At 45.7% G+C, this 26932-nt stretch overlaps 1 protein-coding gene across 1 annotated transcript in view; it reads left to right on the top strand.

Moving 5' to 3' along the window:
• Positions 1 to 26932, top strand: part of SLC9A4 (solute carrier family 9 member A4) — a 57511-nt gene that overhangs the window by 10223 nt on the left and 20356 nt on the right. The window contains exons 3-7 of the mRNA XM_007068955.3: positions 5140 to 5399; positions 9358 to 9575; positions 13354 to 13556; positions 14494 to 14580; positions 16386 to 16456. Coding sequence (XP_007069017.2) covers positions 5140 to 5399; positions 9358 to 9575; positions 13354 to 13556; positions 14494 to 14580; positions 16386 to 16456 — 839 coding nt within the window. The remainder of the gene's footprint in view (positions 1 to 5139; positions 5400 to 9357; positions 9576 to 13353; positions 13557 to 14493; positions 14581 to 16385; positions 16457 to 26932) is intronic.

The following is a 26932-nucleotide window of genomic DNA, read 5'->3' as shown; positions in this document are numbered from 1 at the left end:
GACAATATTTGACCAGGGTCAAATAATAGGCAGTCAATTGACCGATCAATTTACATGATTTGACTAGTCAATTGACTGGCTTGCCAAGCCTAATGTAGACACCAACCACAACACCTTACAAAAAGCTGTAGAATGCCTAACATAGCACTTAATTAAATTTATAATCACATAACTATGCCCACACCACAACATAAAAGTCATACTCTGGTAATAAATTAACTCAGTCAATACAAATACATTAAAACATTTAATAACTCAAAACAGTAGAAAAGTTCCTTTGTACCAACAGTACCCTCCAAATACCTCAACCTTCCTCAAAACCTCTATCAAACAAAATCCTTAAGATATTTCTTTTAATGAAAGAATATAAATGTAATATCTGATTGATGTCTTAAAGGAAAACTGCAATATAATATAAAATATCTTCTTCTTACTCTGACGGGATCCCCTGGGTGCAACCTGTGGGACCCCTGAGCCCTCCAAACCTGCCAGCCTGGGTTGTCTCTCACACTGTGATGCTGATGTCAAGCTACAAGCCTCTGACAGACACTGCACTTACCCAGACATTCACAGGCAGGGACACACCCACCTGAGTTACATGAATGATCTCCGAGCCACTCATGAACCATCAATAGGGAATCTCCAGCCAATTCTCCCCCAACTCCCTAGCCTTGCACCCCGGAACTGTACCATCTTGTCTTGTACTAGTCAGAAGCCTGACCAATGTAAGCTCATTACCTAGTTTGCCCTTCCCTCAGTGTGGAATGAACATGCAGCAGCCTTGGTAGTCCGAGCTGAGATTTGCCAAGCACTTCAATGAAAACACAGTTTTAGGTAAAATATAAAAACAGATTTATTAACTACAGAAAGATTTTTAGAGATTATTAGTAGCAGGCAGAAAGATCAAAGTTGGTTACCTAACAACTAAAAATAGAAACATACTCTAAATTCTAATTTTAACAGACTATGCAAGATTTGAATCAAGCAGTTTTCAGAGTAGCAGCCTTGTTAGTCTGTATCCACAAAAAGAACAGGAGTACTTGTGGCACCTTAGAGACTAACAAATTTATTAGAGCATAAGCTTTTGTGGGCTACAGCCCACTTCATCGGATGCATAGAATGGAACATATAGTAAGAAGTTGGAACATATAAGTTGGAAGTTGCCATATAAACTGTGAGAGGCTAATTCGTTAAGATGAGCTATTATCAGCAGGAGAAAAAAAACTTTTGTAGTGATAATGAAGATGGCCCGTTTAGACAGTTGACAAGAAGGTGTGAGGATACTTAACTTAGGGAAATAGATTCAATATGTGTAATGACCCAGCCACTCCCAGTCTCTATTCAAACTCAAGTTAATGGTATCTAGCTTGCATATTAATTCAAGCTCAGCAGTTTCTCGTTGGAGTCTGTTTTTGAAGCTTTTCTGTTGCAAAATTGCCACCCTTAAATCTTTTACTGAGTGGCCAGAGAGCTAGAAGTGTTCTCCTACCGGTTTTTGAATGTTATGATTCCTGATGTCAGATTTGTGTCCATTTATTCTTTTGCATAGAGATTGTAATGTCTCACCCGAACAGAAGGTGCAAGCAGGTTACAATTCCTCAATACACAGATAGGACTGCCTTCCAGCCTGGGATTGAATTTCCCCAGTTCAAAGTCTTTGTCTTCCAGATGCTCTTCCAGGTGTTGAGATGGGCGGGCGGGCAGGCGGAAGAGGCCAAATGATAATGTCACTGTCTCTCTTTTATACTTGCTTCCAGCTTGCTGGAAAGGTCTTTGCTGTGAGGTGGGTTAGTCTGCCCCCATGGCACACATATACATGCCTTTGTGGAGAAGTCTCTGGGTAGTGGATTGGGTGTTGACGAATCACTAATGCCCATCTGGCCAGTGATAGCTACTCCTTTGTCGTAACTGACAGGCTGACCATGGGTGTTCCCATCCTCACAACATAGTTCTGTAACACCTATAGCTATATGTCATACCTTCGCATAGAATGATAGTACATGCAATCCAAGAGGATATTAATGTTCAACAGATAAAAACCTTTAAAATGATACCTCACAAGGCATACTTTGTGCAAAATATATCATTATATGACAGTGGTGAATATGGGGGTTCCAGGGTGCTGCTTTGAGGTACAGGGTGTCACAACTCACTATGGGTCATATATTAACCTTTGTTGGATTCGACACTCACTTTACACTGGAAACTACACAGGGTGCAAGGCAGTAGAGAATCAGACTTCCTGTCTAATTAAAGAGGCAAGATTATTCCCCTAAAGAGAAAAGCCTTAGTAAGGGACAGAAAAAGTTCACAAGCTTCCTTCCCTTGAGTTCCCATCAGATTCTTCCATTCGGGGCAGAGGGGAGATTTCCCCCTGCTGAAAGGACAGTGGTTTCAACCCCTAGAATCTACAGATCTCAGAGGTTTCAGAATAGCAGCCGTGTTAGTCTGTATTCGCAAAAAGAAAAGGAGGACTTGTGGCACCTTAGAGACTAACAAATTTATCTGAGCACAAGGTTTCGTGAGCTACAGCTCACTTCATCAGATCCATCACAGCTGCCATGTGCTTCTGCAGTGCTTGCTGCTCTGCCTTTTCACAAATTAGACAGCATAAAGCCAATTTTGTTTTGTGAACACGACACAGGAAATCATTCGTAAAATCTTATGTAAAGTGCCAGTTAATCTTGCTTTCAGTAGTTTATGTCTTTGCCCTCAGTCAAAAAGAAGCCAGGTATTTTAAAATGCATCCTCCAGGTGTTTAGCTAGAATATAATGTTTTTGTGCAAAAGCCGAAAGCACCAGGTTTAAAAATTCTTAAAATAATACCTGCTACCTCTCCATAAAATGCCCCTGCCTTCTCCCTGAGTGAATCAAAGCACCAGAGGCTGATTCAGGCCTTCCTGCCACTAAAAGAATTATGGCAATCCACTTATGGAACAGAAACAATACCATGTGACTTAAATGACTAGCAAATACTCATTGTGCCTAGTTAGTGATCAATCCATGGCTGAAATACTTTTCCATGAAGCATTTAGCAATGAATGCACACAATGAACGCACTCATGGAAATTGTGCTATTGTGTGACAATGGACAATTCAGGAACAGGAAAAGGGCCAAATGCTAGAAGTTATTCCCTGAAAATAGTCTGCCCAGCTCTAAACTCAACAGTGCACAATCAGCACTGGGTACCAACTGCCCACTTTCAAAAATCTATGCTGGAGACAGGGTATCATCATCAAGAAACGGGGAGTAGTTAGAGAACAGCTGCTGTGACTCAAGTACTGTACAGTGACACCACAGGTGTACTCGTATCCAGTTTCAGTGATCTGCTACTGAGAAGCACAATTCCACACTTCACAGTTTGGAAAAGTGAATCACCCTTATTTGTAGGAAGCTGCCATCTAGAACATTTTATTGTGTGTTTCCTGTCATCTCGTAACAATGAGCATCCTTGAGAATCTACTGTATGACAGCTTATGGTTAAATGTTCCCAGGAAGCAATTAAAGCTAGATAATATCTGAGGAATAATTATCGTCTTTAATGAGTTGGAGCCTTTGACGAGCAAATATCTCCTTTAATCTCATTAAATAGCCTTCTGAAATTAGTTAGGCAATGAAAAAAACTAAACACCACCAGATATGTGAAGCCTTTTTGGCTTGTTTTAAACAGGAGAGTGTTAGGGACTAATGCCATCAGTGGCAAAAATTGTGGCAAATTTGTGACTTTAGACTTTTCCAAACTGACTTTTAAAACCTGGAAGTGAATCTGGTATGATCATTATTCATTGGTAACAGGTACAATAGGATTTATAATCAACTGGTGGTCAAAAACTCTTACATATTTTTAATCAATACCCTCATACTGCCCTGCTGAACACTTCCGTTGCCATTTGATAAGTGGATGAAAATGGAAAATCCTGAAGGAGAGTTTTATCATGCATTTTTCAGAATAGAAATTATTCTTAACAAAAGCATGATAATTAAGCATCTGGCCTATATTTAATAAAAATCAACCCTACAGACCCAGTGTGTAATGTTCTGAGCATAATCTACTACCTAACCGCACATTGTTTTTTCAGTATTTCAAGCTCCTTAACCAAAATAAATAATTTAATTAGCTATTTATACCCTTAAAAATGTCAAATCACTAATGGTTTGTAGTGCCTATCTTGAGAATGACTGCTATGTCATTAATGTACAATATATAGGGAACTGGATGGTTCAGGGGAGTTGATGGCTTCAATCCAGTTCCTAGAGGATGATTGTCCTTGACATAACTGGAATCCCTGCGACAATTTCAAAAGAGAGGTCACAGAATGAATGGGCCTGGAGACTGAATAACCCTTTCACCAGTAGCAGTGTTGGGAAGCTTGTGCTGCTGCTGCTGTTGCTTTAGTTGTCTGTAATATAAAACCCATGTAACCATAGTGGAACAGAGTTTAGTTTCCAGCGAGCTTCAAGAGGCCAGTATAAGTAAATAAAAAAAGTATTTTCAAACTTTTGAAAAGTGCCTTGACAATGCCCTTTTGACATTTTTACGAATCCACTGTACAAATTTATCAATAGCCATCACACAACGGACTGTAATTACTATATTATTAAGGCAAGGTAATAAAAATTGGTTAAATAAGAGTTCTATTATATTTAATAACAACAACTGCATACTGAACCATGAGTTGAGTGTTTATCTACCGCCAGTATGAACCTGGAGTTGCTTAGCTTCTATTCTAGTCTATTCGATTTGATTCAGTTTGAGTCTTAAGTTCTTACCTCACCCATCATGGTGCTTCTGAGCACCTTCTTTGCTACATATTTTATGGTGTCTGATGCATCATGTACTTTCTGAAAACATCATACATTCCATATACTGCACACATGGGGTGTCCCAGATTACAGTCTTACTATTTTTACATGATACATTTTACATTGACTGGCATTTTGTACCATTTCTTCATTAGTTTTAGGATCCCAGCCAGGTAGATAATTCTGGGGCCTCTTAAGGATATGTTCAGATTTAAACTACAATTTTGCTAAGCAAGATGAGTATAATACAGTGTGTGGCACATACCACTAAAAATATTGAGGAAAAACTAGTTTTGAAAGATTTTTAATTTGCTGTCCATTATTTTTGCATACAGGTGTTATATAACATATTACTCACCTTCACCCAGATGCACCGATACGAAGAGATTAAACCCACTGATATTCTTGCTGGAGTTGCTCGTTTCTTTGTAGTGGGACTAGGCGGAGTGCTGGTTGGCATCGTGTTTGGATTTGTTTCGGCATTCATGACTCGATTTACGCAGAACATTTCTACCATCGAACCGCTGCTTGTCTTCATGTTCAGTTATTTATCATATTTGTCTGCTGAAACTGTCTACATCTCAGGCATTCTGGCGTGAGTATCAAATAAGAATTTTCAAATGCCTCCCAGGGATAGAATTCCATTCTTGACAACTTCAAGGTGCTTGATATTGGTATAATGATTTCTGCTGCCCCCATCCCATTTTTTTTTCCAGTTGTGACTCTTTATGGGCCTAAATGTGCAACCTGGTCTGCTGATATATCTGTTTAAACACAGCATGATCAGATACCAGACCAACTTATGCTCTAATATTTATTTCTATGTGGCATCCCAATAATTTATGAGAGGGAGGTAGTTATATACAACATTGTTAATATCAAAAGAACAAAGAATAATAGACCAGATCTTGCACTCAGTTACAGCAATGTATATCAATTGAACTCAACTAATTTAAGTGGAATTACACCTAAATTAATTTTGTGTAACTTGGAACTAAATCTGGCCCAAATATAAAACTCAGAAGCATTAAACAAACATATGCACATTAAAAAGCCAAGACAGAGTGATAAATGTGGAAGTGTTAAATGGTACTGGTATGTCATTCATTGGCATGTTGATCAGTAAGAAAAGACTTGGACATGTCAAGTGAATGCCAGATTACATTACATTACATTACAGGATCCCAAAGAGCATGCTGTACACAAAGAAAGAGAGGCAGACCGCTATGCAGATTTTGGGATGCTTGCAAATATGACTTAGTATCCTTAGATTGTCTTTGCATGACTGGGAAAGGAGTGCAGAATGCCACTCTGGTTGACAGAGTCGGCTTGTTAATGGAGCAAGGCGTGGCAAGGCGGACTGGATCAATCTTTGTGATGACTGACGTCAGAGGAGGAAAGAATCTGCTGCTCGGAATCAGAGCATTGCTAGTATGTGGGTGTGCCTTACCTGTGGACGAGACTGTCACTCGTGCATTGGACTCAGCAGCCCTTAAAGAACTCATCAGTGCATACACCATGCTCTGTAAAGAGCAATGGTGCCATTGATTAAAGGCCAGACACTTCACTACAGTAACCTTGAAATAGTTCTATGGCTGGTCCCAAATGTGTTATGAATATACAGGTGTGAGATGATGAGGGAAGGTCACAAAGGACTATAATTTACACTAAACACAAAGGGAGAGAGAGAGAGAGGACACTGATGGGAGGATAACAAGGGGGACAGGGATAGGAAAGAAGAGTGAAAGGATTGAGGGAGGAATGGAGAGGTGCATGGAGGGCAGAGGAGTGAGGCGCAGCAAAGGGAATGGGAGGTGAGGATGTGGGAGGGAGCTGGAGCAAACAGCCAATCAATTGAGTGGAAAGAAAACCAAAGTAAAAACTGAAGTGGTAGTCTGGTGACATCCTCAGTTCTACAGATAATTCTTCTGGCTGGTGCTGAGTTCAGTCTCTGACTCCTGGGCTGGCAACACCAGGGTTTTTTTTTCCTGACCTGAGCGCACATGAATGAGGTGCGGATGGGACTTCATAGAGCCTGCTGCCCTTGAATGAGTGAAGGCTACCTCCAGGGAGGATTCTCACTTAATGGGGACAAATGTTTGAATGGAGGGAACATGGGCACCTCCAATATACTGCACATGCATAAAAAAGTATACTGCCATTATGAGTGCAAAAATTGTACATTAGCTGTCACTGCACGTCTCAGACCCTGATTTGTTCACAAACACCAGTTTACAGTCTCTGTGCAAAGATGGGGTTGTATGCACATAGACCTTGCAGGATCATCTGAGGTGCCTGTGTTTGAAAATTTAACCCAATTGTTTAATTAGATACATATATAAAGTACCTATCCTCATACTCCAAGTGCACTTATAATGCAATATTTAGATGCTTCTTATTCCAATCTACATTATTAGAGTATATATGATTCTAATCCTGTTCTCCACTGTTTTATACCTTGTGTGGCTATTTACATCCCGTTGCAAAGTGACCCAGATCCTGGTCCATGTTTTGCCCACTAATATATGGTATATAGGTAATTGCCAAAGCTCTCATTGACTTCAGGATCAGGTCCTATCAGGGCTGAATATTAATTTATTAATCAGTTACAGATTTGATCAGTCTTCCTGTACCATACAAACCACCTCTGTGAATATTCATTATTTTAAAATATATAGAACTTTATTTCACATGCTTCTTATTTTCATTAGTTTATTGAAATTATTAGTAATAAAATAATATTAATATAATCAGGGTTTACTCCTCTTTCTAGCCTATTAAATATAATATTGCTTATTTTAGTGATGGGAACTTACCATTGCACAATTGAATTATTGATGAATTCATTCATTTTCCACTTGGGTTATGAAAATTTACTATTCATATATCTTGAAAAGCTAACAGTATTAAACATTAAAGTCTATTGATCTTGTCTTAGAATGTCCTTGGACCTGCTGAATGTCTCTGTTCCTCCAGACCACCCTGTAGCTTTGTCTAGGTGGAACGAATGGGAGACTTGAGGAACACTCAGAATATTCTGCGCATGCAAGATTAGAAAACTATTGCCATATAGAAGGCAGATAGGACTAAAATGTTATAGATGGAAACCAGCTAGGTGACATACTGGGTGATCTATCAGTTTAGCATTCAACCTGCCTATTTACTTACAGTTTCCTTTAAGCTGTAGAGAGCGCACAGAAATGAGGAAGCCTTGGGAGAATGCCTGACTGCTGATTTAACAGAGAACACAAAATCTGCCATGCAGTAGGATACTCATGCTAGGAAGTACAGTAGAACCTCAGAGTAACAAACACCTTGGGAATGGAGGTTGTTTGTAACTGAAATGTTCTTAACTTTGAACAAAACATTATGGTTGTTCTTTCAAAAGTTTACAGCTGAACATTGACTTAATACAGCTTTGAAACTTTACTATGCGGAAGAAAAATGCTGCTTTCCCGTAATTTTTTTTTAAGTAGTTTACCTCTTACATCATACTGTATAGTATTTGCTTTGGGAAGAGAAGGGGAAGGGGGAGTGTCTTTTTTTGGTCTCTGCTGCTGCGTGATTGTGTACTTCCGATTCCAAATGAAGCGTGTGGTTGACTGGTCAGTTCATAACTCTGTTGTTCATAACTCTGAGGTTCTATTGTACCTTACTCCATAAGAAGTCTCATTATCTCCAATTTGAGAGTAAGGTGCTATTTAGTACGAGTAATAGTATCAGCGCCTGTCCCACATTGTTTACTGATGTGTTTGGGCCAGATGGTGGCCTGGTTCATGCAGCCAAGCAGAGAAGTAAGAAGCTGTAAGGTGTCCCTTCACTGCCCCGTGCAAGCTGGATTGCTATGAAGGGAGAGAGCAGCCTCTGCAGGGCTGCTGCTGCATTTCCTCCTGTGATGCTTGCGAACAGCAGTGGGCAGGGAGGGGTGGAGAATCATTGGAGCTAGGTCTCTAACCCCTAATATGCTGGCTATCTGGTGTGTGTGTGTGGGGGGGGAACACTCTGCGCCAGGTGTAGGGCTAATGCAGGGTTCCTCCTCTGCCACACCAGAGTGAGGGGTTACTAGGAGGCAGAGTGTGGCGCTGACTGTTCTGCTCCCAGGGCAGCACGACAATGCATTGTTCCTTGCTTGGTGCTGGTGGCAAAGCCATGAGTTTGTCCCTTTACTGGTATTTGTTGTGCATTCAAAACAAAAAGGACTTTGAACCAGACTCACTTTGAGTAAGGTTGGCAAACTCTAGCTCCTTTTCTTTTCCTTTATATGGGATACACACATAAGGCCAGATTCAATATCTATACCATTACACAGTCCCTTACTCCTCAGGTAGTCCCATTGAAATCACTGGCTCAATTTAAGGAGGAAGGTATTGCATGAGGAAAGGTCTCAGAATCTGACCCATGTGTGGCCCCAAATAAGGAGATGAGCAGACAGTGTGGATTCAACTAGTCTTCAAGCAGAAGTAGTTAGCGGAGCCCCTCTTTTAAGACAGTAAATGCAGATGACCCCTGCCAACCAATAGCTAATGCTTTGCATGGTGTTTCTGACTGAACAGGATGACGGCATGTGCAGTGACTATGAAAAAATATGTGGAGGAGAATGTTTCCCAGAATTCCTACACAACCATAAAGTACTTCATGAAGATGCTGAGCAGTATCAGCGAGACCCTGATTTTCGTGTTCATGGGAGTGTCCACAATTGGAAAGAACCACGAGTGGAACTGGGCCTTTGTTTCCTTCACTCTGCTCTTCTGCTTGATTTGGCGGGCACTAAGTAAGAGCCAAATACTGTATTTTAACATAGCCAGCCTGGATAGATGTGGTGCTTTGCGTCTTTGAAAGTAATCATTGCAAAGGTAGGCTAGGAAATGTAGTGCTGACTTGTATAACCTGTTTAATGATGAGTTTAATAGGTTCACTGACCAGCTAATTTCACAAATACTAATACTGAACTGGCAGGGGCAGGGGAAAACAAACAACTCAAAAGTTAATACCTGAAGCTGGATTTTGTGATTCAGTGAGAAGGGAAATTTTTAAATAAAATTAAACCATTTCCATCATTATGTTTATATTTAGGCTGGCCATGTTATTACTATGTTTATTTAGGTAAGTGGGCTTCATAATGGTTTCATTTTAGAATGTGGTTAATTTACCAATAGAACGAGATCCTGAATGGTTCCTTATCTATTTTTGGCCATTTGAATGTGTCTCGGCAATTTTAATCAAAGAGAGAATATTAGCTATTTAAATTTATTCTTAAAGTAAATAAAGTACTATACACTGAATCGAGATCCCAGCCCTTTGGCACCACTCCTGTAAAGCCCTTCCCTTAGCTCAGGTGGCATGGGTGGAGGAAATCTCCAGGTGAAGTAAAACTCACATAACCAGCCTTACCCCAGCCCTTCCCAAGCTCTCCAGTGGTTAGGGTGAGCTGGTCCCATGGTCAAAGTGGAAAAGGTGTGGCAGAACACTCATGATCCCTGGCTAGCAACCCAGCCCTGAGGCTGCTCTGACATACTCTGGTAGTTGAATTGGCTCCTGGTACCCCAGGATTGGGGAAGTGGAGAGGTAGCACACAGCTAACTTTGCCCCAGAGCCTCTGGTCCTGCACCAGCCAGATCCTAGGATTGGGCACAGTGTAAATTTAAGTGTTACTACTAATGGGGCACAATTCCCAAAACAACTAGCTAGTAAGTACATTGCATTCAGAGACCATTATTCCTTATTTGAATGTTATTTTATATATCACTGAATGAAATGGGTCCTATGGAAAAAATAGTATGTGTCATGTAATTAAAGATCGTACCAAAATACATATGCACAAGGGGGCAGATTAAAGTTGCAGAGGCAACCTTAGATTTGGCATTTCTTAATTTCTGAGTACTTTTGACTTTGCAAGCTTAATACATGATTTTATTGTGCCGTTATCTCCATTTTTTAAATAAAGCAAACTGAAAAAATAAATTCCATCATATTGACACCCAAGTGGTCATCAGTCAGGTTGGAACTTTTCTATCCACCTCACAGATCTCTGCCACTTGAGCTGATAGCAATAGTAGGTTGATGTCCTCTATGTGGCCCAGCAGTAGAGGGGTATAAGATTTTGCCAGTGGATTTCACAGATATTTGCTGACAGTAGAGAAATGGTGAATCTTGGGGATCTTCCAGATTCAGGAGGGGAGTGTGCTCTAGTGGGTACAGACTCTTCTGCGCTCTGCTCTTAAGTGTGATCCCTTCTGCTCCATCCCCCACAACCTGTCCCCATCCCAATTGGGTCTCTTTGCCACCCCTGGCTCCTTGTCCCACTCCATTCTCCTCTCCTCAGGCTTCTCACTGTAAGTCATGTTTCCCATAGAGTTCTAGTCTCCACCTCTCGACTTGCTGACTGAGCCCCAATCTCCCTGTCCACTCCCAGTTTCTCTCCTTCCCTACATCTGATCCCAGTCTACTTGCCCAGCCAGGCCCAGTCTCCTCCCTTGTCTGCAGCTCCTCATACAGTCTCAGTGTTCCTCCCTTGCAGCGAACTGAGTCCCAGCCTCCCTGCCCCAGCTGCCTTCACTGAATTCCCGTCCAAGGCTCCCAATCATAGGCTGGGACTGGTTGGGCAAGAAGACTATGCCTGGGAGCCAGAAAAAGAGAGGGAGAAAGTCTTCTTGCCTAACCAGTCCCAACCTTTCTCCCTCTCTTTCCTGGCTCCCAGTCAATCTCAGTGCCCAGATGTTCCCAGTTTTTCTCCCCCTCTTTAGTCTCCTTGTCTCCATCTGCTCCTCTCCCTCCTCCTTGATTCAGCTTTTGTCCTTTCTGCATTCAAATTAGGTGGCTTTCTTCTCCGCACTGTGTGGGTGCCAGCAGGGGGGTTGCAGAGACCACAGGAGAGAGGCTCTGTGCTCTCTGTTCCACTGCCTGGCCTCACCCTGGGAGCAGTTGGGATTCGCCACTATAGGGAAATTCCAGCTTTGTTCCTGTAGCCCTGGTCTGGAGCATGCTCATTATCTCTGTGGGGATGGTACAGGCACAGCCTGGTCACAACTGGAATAGTGAGAGGATGGACTAGGTTCAATTACTCTTTGATGGTCCATGCAGTCTGCTCAGTGCTAGGAGCTGAGAGAGGCTGGAGCATGCTCAGTGAGGATGGAATCCTAGGAGAGTTTAAGGGGGAAAAAAGAAGTCTCTGAGCATGTGCAAACTGAGATTTTACAATCTTATAACTTTGCCACATGCAAGCAATTTTTAATGGGGACAGCAAAAGGCACATCCCTGACACAAAGGCCACCTCCCTACTAATTTCAAGTCCCTGTTCCAACACATGGGGGTTCTAGAGCTTTTCAAATAAAGGTCACCAGTCACCCTGAGTTGGACACCCAGCATGGAAAACTTTTCAGCCCAAATGGATGAAGTTTGACAAAGCTATAAGCAACTGAAAACAGGATCTCATAATGGGAAGTGACATGCAACCTTTGTAGTGTTAAGAGACCCACCTATAATAATACAATAAGCTTATTATAGTGTTGATATATAAAATGGATTTTTTCTAATTATAACTGTTCATTATTTACATGTGTCATGGTGCTAAATATGAAACGTAGATACAAGGGCATGTCATTAAGAAAATAAAGCTGTTGGAAAAGGACCCAAGAGGGTAATGGCAAAAAAAAAAAAAAAAAAAAAAACACACGCAAGCAACTAAATATACTGTAGGCAGAAACTGCAGTCCACACCCAGCCACATAGAATCATAGGGTTAGAAGGGACCGCAAGGGTCACCTCTGTTATATAGGCAGTCACATTAGTTTTACCTTTAATTAAAAGGAAAGCAAATCAGGAGAATTAAGCAGCTTCCACTATAGCTGTTTTGTTACTGAGTGCCTTTAAAGGGAGTCAGTGAAGAACACTGGACTGCAACTCAGGAGTCCTGGACTCTATTCCCAGCTCTGCCCCTGGTTTGCTGGGTGATCTTCGGTATGTCTTTGCATCTCTGTTACTCATTGATACTGAACTTTGCTGTTTGTAAAGCACTTTGAGATACAGTGATGAAAAAGTACTAGATAAAGACATAGGTATTATTATTATATGCAACTGTCAAAACTGTTCAAACACACTGGTCTTCTACTGTGTGGGGAAAGTGTCTGGAGTAACTTAGAAGGGGACCAAAATGCATTGGAGTGAAAGGGAAGAAGAAATGCTTGAAAGAACATTATAGGGGAAAAAGCAGGAAGAGATCTTATCTATGATGTCGTCAGATCACCTCAGTGGAAGACCTGTCTAAAATACAAATGGTGGTGGATAATATCACTTATTTCATCTTCTGATCCTACTCAGCAAAGTAAAATACAAAAACATTTAGAAACCTACATTAGAAGATTGTGTTAATTGCTCATAAGGCAGCATCACATTTATAGTATATTTAAAAATAGCCTCAACAAATGAGCAGAAAAGTTACAAGCACCCACAATTGCAAAGAAAACTGTTCACGGCTTAAAGGCTAAAGATGCTGTTGCACTTAAAGTATTTCTCTTTGTAACTTGGTTAACAATAGTTTTTCCTGCCTTCTAGGTGTGTTTGCTCTCTTTTATATCAGCAACAAGTTTCGGACTTATCCCTTCACCATTAAAGACCAGCTCATTATTGCCTACAGTGGCCTTCGAGGAGCCAGTAGTTTCTCTCTCGCATTTTTGCTTCCTATGTATCTCTTCCCTAGAAAGAACATGTTCATTACAGCTACTCTTGTAGTTATATATTTCACTGTGTTCATTCAGGTAAGTAGGTTTCATAATGGGTTCATTTCATACAACAGAGATGCCTAGAGGCTTCATAGTTAAGCTTGCACTGAGATTTGCACTTAAATCAGGATTAAATCCTTCTATTTTATACTTTAGTTGCTAGATAGAGTCTCCAGATGTAACACAATAACCCTTTGCTGGATAATTAAATGTTTCTTATAGTTTCAGTTAAATATTTAGTAACTTCACCACTGGAAGTATTTAAAAACAGATTCCCTTAAAAATTCCTCTGAAAATGTTCCAATTTTCTACTTCACCTTGTACTCTGATATACAAGAGTAGTTGTTCCCCTTGTGTCATAACTAGGGCTATGCAGGATGGAAATTCCGTTTTGTGAAGGGTTTTGTGATTTCAACATTTATCTTTGTTCTGATTAGGAATGAAACCCCACAATTTAGAAATTCTCTACAAATGAAAATCCTGAAAAAAAAAAGTGTTTGGGGTGAATCATTTTGTTTTGATATAATCTTTTAAACAATTATATTACCTTACAGTATACAGTTTTTAAAATGAAATCAAAAGTTTTAAAAATCAAAACATTTCTTTCAAAAACTGTCAAAACGGGATGCTTTGATATTGTTGAAACTATTTTTTTCCCTCTGGAATGAAATATTAGCTTGGTATGAGTGATTAGCAGGCCAGGTAGTTTACAGAAACTAATTCTTACAGTTGGTTAGAAAATGTTGATGAAAATGTAATTTTGATTTTAAAAGAAAAAGGACACTTTTTCCCAGAAATTGTTCTCCCCCTCCAGCTCCATTTTCTAACCAGCCCAACTAACAACAAATAAGCCCTGTATTCTAGGCACAGTTTTCATGGTTAATCAATTAAAAAAATAGTCACTTCATCTTTTGCCTTTTATCTGCTTGTTTGAAACGATAATTAACTTTCTCACTCATTTTTCTAAATACAGGGAATCACAATTGGTCCACTGGTCAAGTATCTAGATGTTAAAAAGACCAACAAGAAAGAGTCCATCAATGAAGAGGTTCATGTACGAGTAAGTTGTCTTTATTGATGAACTGTATCCTAGAAAGATTTCAGAGTAGCAGCCGTGTTAGTCTGTATTCGCAAAAAGAAAAGGAGGACTTGTGGCACCTTAGAGACTAACCAATTTATTTGAGCATAAGCTTTCGTGAGCTACAGCTCACTTCATCGGATGCATGTATCCTAGAAAGAGAATGAACGGGATTTCCAAATTAGCCCAAGAGAGTTAGGCACCCAGTTCCCATTGAAATTCATTGGGCAAATAAGCCCCTTAGCAAATCCCAACCAAAATATCTTAATAAAAATATTGGATGGTGTTTGAGTCCAAAGAAGCTGTTGCAAAGTAATACCTGACATCCTCTGGATATGGATGCCACCTCATTATAATTTCAAAACTACAGAATGGAACTTTTTATAAAGGCACAGCAATGGAACAACGTAGCAATCGGATTCCAGCCTTTCTACCTTGACACTTTGTTGCTATTAAGAAAAATCCCAGCATCATAACAATAGTCAGGTTTGAAAAATCCACTTACCAGCTCACACATAGTGTATATCCACACTGCAACCAGTGGTGTGACTGCAGCACAGATAGACATACCCAAGCAAGCTTTGATCTAGTGAGCTGGAATGACAATAGCAGCAAAGCTGCAGCAGCGTGGGTTTAACTGCTCAACTACATACCCAGGTGGGCTCGTACAGTCTGTGCTGTTGCGGCTTCACATGCTATGTTTATTCCAGCGAGGGTAGGTCAAAGCTAGCTCAGATTAGGTCTACATGTGCTGCAGTCACACCTCTGATTGCAGTGTAGGCACAACCATAGTGAGCAGGCATCTTTCCCAACAAGTGCCACCAACTTCTGCAAAATCTAAGTTCTCATTAAAGCGTTTCTTGTCCTTATGCTTGAGAAGAAGGATTTCCAAATGTGAACCGAGTGTAAAATGCGGCAGAGTCATTTTCCTGAATCTGCGGTTAGGCCCCTTCATTGTCTCCACTGCTGCTTATACTATGCCAAGCAGCAATGGATCAGAGATGTGGCTCATTCCATTACCATCTTTTGACCAGCCTAAGTACATACTAAAAACAGAAAAGTTTTAAATCAGGATACTCTGTTTTGTTGATTAAAAGTGAATAAAACCTCAGGATTCATTTTGAAAGACGCTCAGTCATTCTGGAAGATTTATTTTCTTCTGAAACATTTTACTTTAAGTTTATATATTATAAGCATATTAAGTCCCATAATACATACAGGTAGGATAGAGGGAAGGTTGTTAAACTAGCTTAACAAAACTGTACAAAACACTTAAACATGTGGTTACATTTACCCATGAGTAGTCCCACTGAAATTAATGGGACTACTATATGTATAAAGTTAAGCACATATGTAGATGTTAGCAGCTAACTTTAATTTGACCTGAAATTAACCTCAGTGCTTTTATCTTTATATTGAAGCCAGATATGATTTTATCTAAAATAGTATTACTTACAGTAATTTGACTGTCATAACTGGAATTTTAAAGCTGTTTCTCCTGAGGTCCCACCTTATTGTGCTGAAAACACATCGATGTGCCTGTAAATTCTGGTAATTAGTAGCAGATTTACTTATATAGATCAGACAATCTTATGGAAAAATAAAAAGATCAGAGACCTTGGCATATTGGGAAGTTTGTCTGGATTGTTATAAAATTTTAGATTTTCTATGTTGTTTAATTTGAATCAGTATCTAATTTCCTTAGAATCTGATCTTCAATTGCCGAAGAGTTGTTTTGACATTGATTTCATGTTATCACCATTGGTTTGTTGTATTTTTTTCTCTAGATGATGGATCACCTGAAGGCTGGAATTGAAGATATATGTGGGCATTGGAGTCACTCTCAACTGAGAGACAAGTAAGAATACTTTATTATACCAGACAGTAATAAAACAATTTAGCTGTGACCTATTGATCTACTCAAAGGTAAATACAGTAGGAAATTCATTTTGAGCTCTCAGAAGGTTAGATTAGAATGAAAATGTTAGGGATATGCACCATATCCTGTTCTAAAATATAACCCGAGCTCTTGAGTAATCATCATCTTTTGGAGTTCAACATTCATATGTTTCACTGCTGTGCTTCCTCAGAGAGGAGGAGCATGACATACACTCTCATGCCACGTGCAAGCGAAAGCCTGCAAACAAGGCCTAAATGTAAACCTAACGTTCTTCAAAGTGGCCCTTTAAATTGCAAGCTGCTTGAGGCATGGAGCTGTCATTTTATTTGAATGTAAATCACTGTGCAAACATATGGGACAAAGGTAATAATAATTTTTTTTCCTGGTCTCAGAATTATACTGCCTTCTGTATCTAGGCGAGAGCACACAAATGATGTTTCCATTAACTTAATACAGGAATTATGTGAGAGCAGCATTATACCTTCGATGGATAGATGAGACAATTTGTGATGTTGACTTGATTTCTAAATTGCCATTTGATTTGTAACCTTTACATTATCAGATCTGAATGTGGAGATATACATATGATCATCAGTCTGCCCAATACCTCTGCAAGCTCAGATGGTTGCTATATAGCAGTAATACAAGCCTTTAGGGGGTGGAATATCTTTTCTGCCTGAGAGACGGCCTTCATTGCAATAAATTTATGAACTATAGAATTCATATGTAATGGACTAAAAATGGCCTTCCAGAGAATCTATTGAGGATAACAGTGGTGCATAGGCAATAGAATTCCCTATTTGAAGCCACAGACACAGTTGAAGGCATTGCAACTGAGATACATTGAATATCAGTCACTTCTCTCAGATCCACCCAATAGACCTGATAGGAGGAGACGATGAATACTACTAGTAAGTTACTGTTTCAGTCAAGGTAAAGGCTAAAGAAACACATCATATGAAAATATTTATATGGGAGTCATATAAAAATGAAGGTATTCCTTGTATTAAAAGTAATAGGCTTTTAAGAATTGATTACCTTGGTTAACTGACACTCAGGCTAACTTCCTGTGGACTAGAGAGCTCGGCAGAGCATCCTTGTTCACAGAACAAAGCAGAGCTATGTACAGTCTTCTGTTATAGCAACAAATATTAAAAACAGTTGCTTATTATAAGAAATTGTATAAACTCTGTACTGATTTTCATAACACTCTAAAGCACAGTTCTCTGCTGTAGCAAACTACCCATAGAAAAAAAATTATAAGAAGAGCTGCTGCTATTTTGTTAAGCTAATGCCTGAAAGCCAGTACACGCCTCAACACACACACTCAAACTGGTGTATGCAGCACATTAGTGGTATATTATAATATGCAGCATGCATACACACATAATTTTGTAGTCCATTCAATTTCTCTGGCATTCAGAATATTAGGACGTATATATTTTCCCCTAATTGTCAGGATTCAAAATGATCAGCAACATAATGGGACCTAACTACTGGGCCATTTAGAACATTATTGGTGTCTGGCTGAATAGGCCGGCATTGCTTGTAAGTGCAGCAGCTGCTGCTGTTATACATTATTAGAATACAACATTTGTACAAGAGCATGAAAGACTGGCCCCTTTTTTCTTTTCATACAATTGTGGCGATGCTATATGCTAACACTCACCCAACCTTCTTTTTGCTAGGATGGCAGCTTGTTTCTTTCTTTTGTATAGCAAATTTACCATCCTTGTGGACCAGTAGGCCATGCCCTTTGTCCTCCAACAGGTTTCTGTTCACTGGTCCTTCAGTAGGCCACAGGTGCCTACAATTTGGATTCAGTTTCCAACGTGCAATTATATATTGTGGCAGAGCTCCAACCTTGTCCCTGTGGGTCCCACACTTCCAGGTGGTTTATACTAGTTTCAGAGGCTCACTGCAACTCTCTACATACCCCTTCTCTCTCTAGGACCAGGGATACAGTCTACTGAGCCCTTTTCATCATAAGCCAGCAAGAAGGTTTGTGAGAGAACTCCCAGTCTCTGTTGCTCCTACAGCCTCATAACAAAACAGTTTAGCCTCCTCTCATGACAGGGGCCTGCTTTCCCCCCCTCCCAGAAGGTGTTTCTGTAATGGTGGGTTGTGGGAAACTCAGGGTTCTGGTCCATGGACCCTAATGGTAGCAGCTGTTAGCAGCCAACCTTTCACTGCTAGAGTTGCTATATTTCTCTGGGCCACTTCCTTACAGCTCTCCTACTTCTCCCTTACCAGTAACTTGAGAGTGTCTTCATTAACCAGCCCTTCAACTGTACTTCCTCTCCCCTAGCTCTTCTCTGCCTGACTGGAGTGAGCCCTTTTATAGTATCAGAGGGGCCTTAATTAGAGTCAAGTGGTCACATTAGCTTAATGGCCTCACCTGACTCTTTGCAGGTTAACTGGAGTCACGTGTTCTCATTAGTCTGGAGCAGCCCCTACTCTGGTCAGTCAGGGAACAGAAAATTGTTAATCTAGTGGCCTTTTGCTACTCAGCTGTACCCAACTGGCCTGGAGGGAGATAGGAGACTGTTGCCCGGCCCTGGGCTCTTGCTCCTCCAGCTACTCCCCTGGCTGGGCCAGACACCCCCCCCCACCCCTTCTCTGCTACCTGGTTGCTGGCTAGCCACTGGACCCCCCACCTTTTGTTGGTACTGCTACAGCCCCTTGGGGGGGGAGGGCTATTGGCCCACTCCCAAGAGCAGGGGAGTGAGGGACCCCAGCCCTGGCCGTTGCTGCTGCAGACACCACCACCACCTGTGAGAGGTCCTTTCTGCCTGCCTGGCCACTGGACTGCCGTCTGGAGCTGCTGGAACCCGAAGGAGGAGAAGAAGAGGACCATCTGCTGCTGGGGGAGTGCACAGAGACTCTGCAGGCCACTGTGGAAGGGGCCTTAAGACTGAGTAACTTTTGAACTGTGCTCTTGTGGCGGGGGTCTTGACTGTGTTTGTGGGGACACAGGGGGTGTAGCATTGAGCCTGCCCCCTGGGTCATCTGTGTCCTCCCCCCAAACCCCCACCACTGTCATCGCTGCCCCTTCCACCACCCCCAGTGGACACTTACCATCTGCCACAAACTCCTGCCTCTGGGACTCCGCTGCTTGCTTGGCTTGCCACACCCTTTCCCACCATTTGGGCCTGAAGCAGCAGCCAGCCCAAACTGACTTTTCGCAAATGCACATGGGCGCATGTGCCCCCCCCCCTTGGACTGACCCCCTCCAGCAAGCAAGAAGGGTTTCTTCAGGTATGTTGGCAACAAGAAGAAAGCCAAGGAAAGTGTGGGCCCCTTACTGAATGAGGGAGGCAACCTAGTGACAGAGGATGTGGAAAAAGCTAATGTACTCAATGCTTTTTTTGCCTCTGTCTTCACTAACAAGGTCAGCTCCCAGACTGCTGCGCTGGGCATCACAAAATGGGGAAGAGATGGCCAGCCCTCTGTGGAGATAGAGGTGGTTAGGGACTATTTAGAAAAGCTGGACGTGCACAAGTCCATGGGGCCGGACGAGTTGCATCCGAGAGTGCTGAAGGAATTGGCGGCTGTGATTGCAGAGCCATTGGCCATTATCTTTGAAAACTCGTGGCGAACGGGGGAAGTCCCGGATGACTGGAAAAAGGCTAATGTAGTGCCAATCTTTAAAAAAGGGAAGAAGGAGGATCCTGGGAACTACAGGCCAGTCAGCCTCACCTCAGTCCCTGGAAAAATCATGGAGCAGGTCCTCAAAGAATCAATCCTGAAGCACTTGCATGAGAGGAAAGTGATCAGGAACAGCTAGCATGGATTCACCAAGGGAAGGTCATGCCTGACTAATCTAATCGCCTTTTATGATGAGATTACTGGTTCTGTGGATGAAGGGAAAGCAGTGGATGTATTGTTTCTTGACTTTAGCAAAGCTTTTAACACGGTCTCCCACAGTATTCTTGTAAGCAAGTTAAGGAAATATGGGCTGGATGAATGCACTATAAGGTGGGTAGAAAGTTGGCTAGATTGTCGGGCTCAACGGGTAGTGATCAATGGCTCCATGTCTAGTTGGCAGCCGGTGTCAAGTGGAGTGCCCCAGGGATCGGTCCTGGGGCCGGTTTTGTTCAATATCTTCATAAATGATCTGGAGGATGGCGTGGATTGCACTGTCAGCAAATTTGCGGATGATACTAAACTGGGAGGAGTGGTAGATACGCTGGAGGGGAGGGATAGGATACAGAAGGACCTAGACAAATTGGAGGATTGGGCCAAAAGAAATCTGATGAGGTTCAATAAGGATAAGTGCAGGGTCCTGCACTTAGGACGAAAGAATCCAATGCACCGCTACAGACTAGGGACCGAATGGCTAGGCAGCAGTTCTGCGGAAAAGGACCTAGGGGTGACAGTGGACGACAAGCTGGATATGAGTCAGCAGTGTGCCCTTGTTGCCAAAAAGGCCAATGGCATTTTGGGATGTATAAGTAGGGGCATAGCGAGCAGATCGAGGGACGTGATCGTTCCCCTCTATTGGACATTGGTGAGGCCTCATCTGGAGTACTGTGTCCAGTTTTGGGCCCCACACTACAAGAAGGATGTGGATAAATTGGAGAGAGTCCAGCGAAGGGCAACAAAAATGATTAGGGGTCTAGAACACATGACTTATGAGGAGAGGCTGAGGGAGCTGGGATTGTTTAGTCTACAGAAGAGAAGAATGAGGGGGGATTTGATAGCTGCTTTCAACTACCTGAAAGGGGGTTCCAAAGAGGATGGCTCTAGACTGTTCTCAATGGTAGCAGATGACAGAACGAGGAGTAATGGTCTCAAGTTGCAGTGGGGGAGGTTTAGATTGGATATTAGGAAAAACTTTTTCACTAAGAGGGTGGTGAAACACTGGAATGCGTTACCTAGGGAGGTGGTAGAATCTCCTTCCTTAGAGGTTTTTAAGGTCAGGCTTGACCAAGCCCTGGCTGGGATGATTTAACTGGGACTTGGTCCTGCTTCGAGCAGGGGGTTGGACTAGATGACCTTCTGAGGTCCCTTCCAACCCTGATATTCTATGATTCTATGATAAGCCCCCAGCTTTGCCCCTTGCTACCTGCACTATTTGCCCCTTGCAGTCTTTTGCCCCCCCTCTTGCCCCAGCCCCTCGCTAGCCTCAGTTTGTTTGCCTGCCCCACCCATTTCCCTCTGCAGCTTTTGTTTGTTTGTCCTGCCCCAGCCTCTGAAGCTAACCCCTTGGTTCCTCTGCCCCACCCCCAGCCTGGTTGTTCCCCGCTGCCTGCGGTCTCCCTTCCCCTAATTACTCCCTCCCCTTGTGCGCCCATGCCCCCTTCCATGTGCTTGTGCCCCTCCCCTGTTTGAGTTTGCCCCATCTCACGCACCCCCCAACGTTGTTATAACCCCCCACCCCTAGTGCAGTTAGAGGAGCCGGATTTCCATCCTGAGTCAGTGACTGCCCCCCACAAGCCCATGATAGCTCCCTCCCCTTCCGGCACCCTCCTCCCCTGCCTGCAGCCTAGTGGGGAGGAGTGGTCAATCTGTTCCCTGTTTTCCCTCTTCCCTCTGGTGTTCCCGCCCCCCCCCCCCTCATTATGGCAGGAGACATGGAGGGTGGAGCCCCTCTAGCAGACCCAACTGCCCCTCCCCCGCCTGCCCCACTGTCACCCCCCCAGCCTCTACCTTAACCGCCGATGCCGAACCACCTGCTACCGCCCCTGCTGGGGCACCAGCAGTGGTGGGTAATGACGTGACCTCTGCTGCTGCCATGTCCCTTGCCCCCTCCCACTCTGGGGGAGCCCCCCCAGCCGGCGGGAATGGCCAGGGCAAGAAGAAGGCTAAGGGCCCTGCCCAAAAGACCAGGCCCTCCATGGCAGGGGCTGCCTCCGCTGCCGAGGCCACGCCACTGGCCACAGTGTCCCTCCCCGCTGTTCCCTCCACCAGCTCTGTGGGTGCCCCTTCCCTGCCCCCCCCCCCCGCCTGCTGCTACATCATCTCTCCCAGACACCGCCTCTGTTACCATCCCTAGCGGCCGGGGCCCCTTTCCCGCCATGACCAGGAAGCACGGCATCCGTTGCCTCCTGGTGCCTGCCTCCACCCCACGTGGAGACCTACGTGTGGGCGTTGGTGAGGGTGGTGGGGCCCACAGCCATTGTGGCGGCCTCTAAAATGTATGGGAAGGTCGTCGTCGTCTTCCTGGCATTGGAGGCCGCCACCCAAGAGGCAGTAGAAAAGGGCCTGGCGGTGGGGGGGGTTCGTCCCCCTGGAACCACTGGAAGACCTGGGTGCCCTAACCTCCGTCCCTCCCTTCCTCCCTAATGCCGCTCTACTTCCTTACTTCTCTATCCTGGGGAAACCCATTTCCGTTATCAGCCCTCTCCCACTGGGCTGCAAAGGCCCCGCCCTCCGTCACGTCCTCTCGTTCTGCCGGCAGGTGCAGCTTCAACTGCCGCCGGTGGCACGCGGCGGAGAGGTGTTCGAGGGGTCCTTCCTGGTCCCCTACCAGAGGGCCCGCTACCGGGTGCATTATTCTACGGGGGCGGCCTGGTGCTACCTCTGCCGGGTGATGGGGCACATTCGGAGGGACTGCCCCTTGGCCTGGCAAGGAGGAGCGTCCAGGACCCCTGAGCCCCGGCAAGGCACCGACTCCTTTGTCGCCAGCCCCCCTGGTTGCCCAGAGCCGTCCATCCTCCTTCCCAGCCCACCACTGATCCTGCTCGGGCCCTAGGGACACCTTCCCCAGCAAGCCCAGATGAGCGGGAGAGCACCACCGCTGCTGCCTGCACTCTGGCGGGGCCTGTAGAGGAGGGTGCGGCGGGGATACTGCCGGGCATGGGAGAGGGCCCGCCCCAGGAGGAGTCTTCCCTCCCTTCTGTTGCCCCACCGTTACCTCCCTGAGTCCCTGAGCCATCGCCCCTGCCCCTTGACTCGACCCCTGCTAGCCAGCCCCCTGATGATGCTATGGCCCTACAGAAGATAGTCCGCCTCCTGCTGCCGTGGCTGCCAAACCCACCATGGAGCCTGCGCCCAGCATCGCTGAGAGCCCCCTTCCCACCCCCCGAACCCCTGAGCCTGACCGGGAGGTGTCACCCCCTAGTTGCTCGGCTTCTGGAGCCCAGAATCTCACCCCTGTCCCTGCCCCTGTTCCTGATCCTGGCCCTGCCCCTGATGCTGACCCTGTCCCTAGCCTCTCCACCTCCCATGATGTTATTGCCGCCCCTGGGGCTGTCTCCTTCCCTTTTCCAGCAGATGACCCCCCAGGGAGCGGCCTTTGTGTTTCCCTGTCCTGACCCACTAGGGGCTGCTATTTTCCCTCCGCCATCCCCCATTGAGCTGGAGCCTGAGGCAGGCCGTGTGGCACCGGCCCATGGGGTGCCACGTCGGGGGTCCACCCCTTGCCTGCACGTCTTGGTGGGCCATGGGGCTGTGCCAGGGGCTCCACCAGAGGACGGTCAGGGGCCAGTGACCCACCCCCACATACGCTGCGAGAAGAGCTGCGGGACTTCCTTGAAGATGTCCGTGGCTCCCGCAACAAAGTGCAGCTCGCTCTCCAGCGATGGGGGGGATTTTCATCAAATCCTTCCGGGCCGTGAGGGCCCTCGTGGGGGAGGGTAAAAGGACCAGGAAGCAGGGTGCCGCAGCCTACCAGCGGGTCCATAGCTTCTGTGACTCCTTGGTCACCTATGGAATAGGTCATGGTTTGCTGCGCAGCCCAATGGGGGCTGTGAGCGTCCCTGCCGGCGAGGATCCCACCCCATCCCTCCTCATGGCACCCATCAACTTTGCAACATTGAACACCCGGGGCTGTAGGATGGGTCTCCGCAGGTGTCGGGTGCTCTCCTTCCTTTGGGAGTGAGGGGTACTCTGTGGTTTTCCTGCAGGAGACCCGTATGGATCCGGCTGCCAAAGATAGCTGGCAGCTGGAATGGGGGGACAGGGTTTACTTTAGCCATCTCACAGTTCATACATCTGGAGTGGCTATCCTGTTCTCCCCCGACGTACTGCCCAAGGTGCTGGGGGTCACCAAGGTTGTGCCGGGCCTCCGGCTGCACCTCCGGGTCTGTATGGAGGGGCTCGTGGTCAACCTCATTAACGTCTATGCTCTGACATTGGGCCCAGAGCAGCTGCGTTTCTATCAGCAGGCGTCCGCCTTCCTCGACATCTTGGATCCTCACAAGTGCCTGGTCCTGGGCGGGGACTTTAACACCACCCTCGAGGAGTGGGACTGCTCAGGGACCGAGCAGTGCCCGGCCACTGCGAACGTCCTCAGGGAGATTGTCGACCATCACTCCCTGATGGATGTCTGGCACAACCACCACCCGGACGACATCTCAACGTTCACCTTTGTCTGGGTGGAAGCCCATTGGTCACGCCACTCCCGGTTGGACTGCATCTATCTGTCACATTTCCATCTTTCACGGGCCCACTCCTCCGGCATCTGGCCAACCCCATTTTCAGATCATCATCTAGCCACTATGATGGCCTCTCTCTGTGAGGAGAGGCCGGGGCCGGCCTATTGGCATTTTAACAACGGTTTGCTGGAGGATGTGGGCTTTGTGGCATCCTTCTGGGAGTTCTGGCTGGCCTAGTGAGAGCAGAGGCATGTCTTTTCCTTGGCACGGCGGTGGTGGGACGTGGGAAAGGTGCGCGCCCGGCTCTTCTGCTGTGACTACACCCGGGGCGCCAGCCGACAGAGGGATGCGGTGATAGGGCAGTTGGAACAGGAGGTCTTAGAGCTGGAGAGGCGTCTGGCCGCCAGCCCTGAGGATCCATCCCTCTGCAGGGCATGCTGGGAGAAGTGGGAGGAGCTCCAGGCCCTCGAGGACCATCGGGCCTGGGGTGCCTTTGTTTGATCCCGAATCTGCCTCCTTCGGGAGATGGGTCACGGCTCCTGCTTCTTCTATGCCCTGGAGAAAAAGGGGGGGGCCCAAGAAGCACGTCACCGACCTCCTAGCAGAGGATGGCACCCCCCTCACGGATCCAGTGGAGATGTGCGGGAGGGCTAGGACCTTCTATGCAGGCCTTTTCTCCCTGGATCTGACTGATCCTAACACTTGCAGAGTGCTCTGGGATGGGCTCCCGACGGTCAGTGCAGGCAACCGAGACCGGCTAGAGCTGCCTCTCACTCTGGCTGAGTTCTCGGAAGCCCTCCGCCGCATGCCCACCAATAAATCTCTGGGCTTGAACGGGCTGACCGTGGAGCTCTTCCGCATGTTCTGGGACATCCTCGGCCTGGACCTTGTCACCGTCTGGGCTGAGTCCTTGCAGAGCGGGGTCCTCCCTCTCTTGTGCAGACAAGCCGTGCTCACCTTATTGGCGAAGAAGGGGAACTCTGCAACTTACGGAATTGGCATCCTGTCTTGCTCCTCAGCACAGACTACAAAGTCATAGCTAAAGCCATCTCGCTGCGGCTGGGGTCTGTGCTGGCAGACATGGTCCACCCAGACCAGACCTACACCATCTCGGGCCGTACCATCTTTGATAACCTTTATCTGGTCCGGGATCTTCTGGAGCTTGGGTGTAGGGATGGTCTGTCGTTCGCCCGCCTGTCCTTGGATCAGGAGAAGGCGTTCAACAGGGTGGATCACAGGTATCTCCTGGGCACTCTGCAAGCATTAGGCTTTGGACCCCTGTTTATGGGCTTTTTCCAGGAGCTGTACACCTCCGCAGAGTGTCTGGTCAGGCTCAACTGGACCCTGACCGAGCCAGTCAGCTTTGGGCGGGGAGTACGGCAGGGGTGCCCCTCTGGCCAGCTGTACACTCCAGAGATTGAGCCCTTCCTTTGTCTCCTCCATTGGAGGCTAATGGGGTTGGTGCTCCGAGAGCCAGAGCTGAGGCTGGTCCTGTCGGCGTACGCTGACAATGTTCTCCTCGTGGTCCTGGACCCGGGCGACTTGGCAAGCCTCCACCTGCTCCAGGCTGTCTACTTGGCAGCCTCCTCTGCCTGGGTCAACTGGGTCAAGAGCTCTGGCCTGGTGGTTGGGGCCAGCTGGCAGGCGAGCTGCCTCCCACCTGCCCTTCAGGCCATCCGGTGGAGTGCGGGTCCGCTGCTCTATCTCGGCGTTTACCTTTCTGCCACGCATCCGTCTCCGCCGGGGAACTGGCACGGTTTAGAGGGCAGGGTGACAGAGTGGCTCCAGAAATGGACAGGACTACTCTGGTGCCTCTCCCTTTGAGGGAGGGCACTGGCGCTCAATCAATTAGTCCTGTCCATGCTCTGGCACCGGCTCAACACCCTGGTCCCAACCCCGGATTTCCTGGCCAACCTCTGGTTGGTGATTCTGGAGTTCTTTTGGCCAGGAGTGCACTGGGTCTCTGCAGGGGTCCTCCACCTGCCCCTGGAGGAGGAAGGGCACGGCCTGAAGTGCCTTCCGCCTCCATGCCCTGCAGAGGCTCTTTTATGGTACAGGTAGTCTGGTGTGGAGAGTGCTGGCACACGCCTTCCTGCACCACTTCCGAGGGCTC

This window comes from Chelonia mydas, chromosome 1 (assembly GCF_015237465.2).
Source record: "Chelonia mydas isolate rCheMyd1 chromosome 1, rCheMyd1.pri.v2, whole genome shotgun sequence".
Classification (NCBI taxonomy): domain Eukaryota; kingdom Metazoa; phylum Chordata; order Testudines; family Cheloniidae; genus Chelonia; species Chelonia mydas.
The sequence above is the reverse complement of the archived record's forward strand: the minus strand, read 5'-3'. Positions and strand labels throughout refer to the sequence as shown.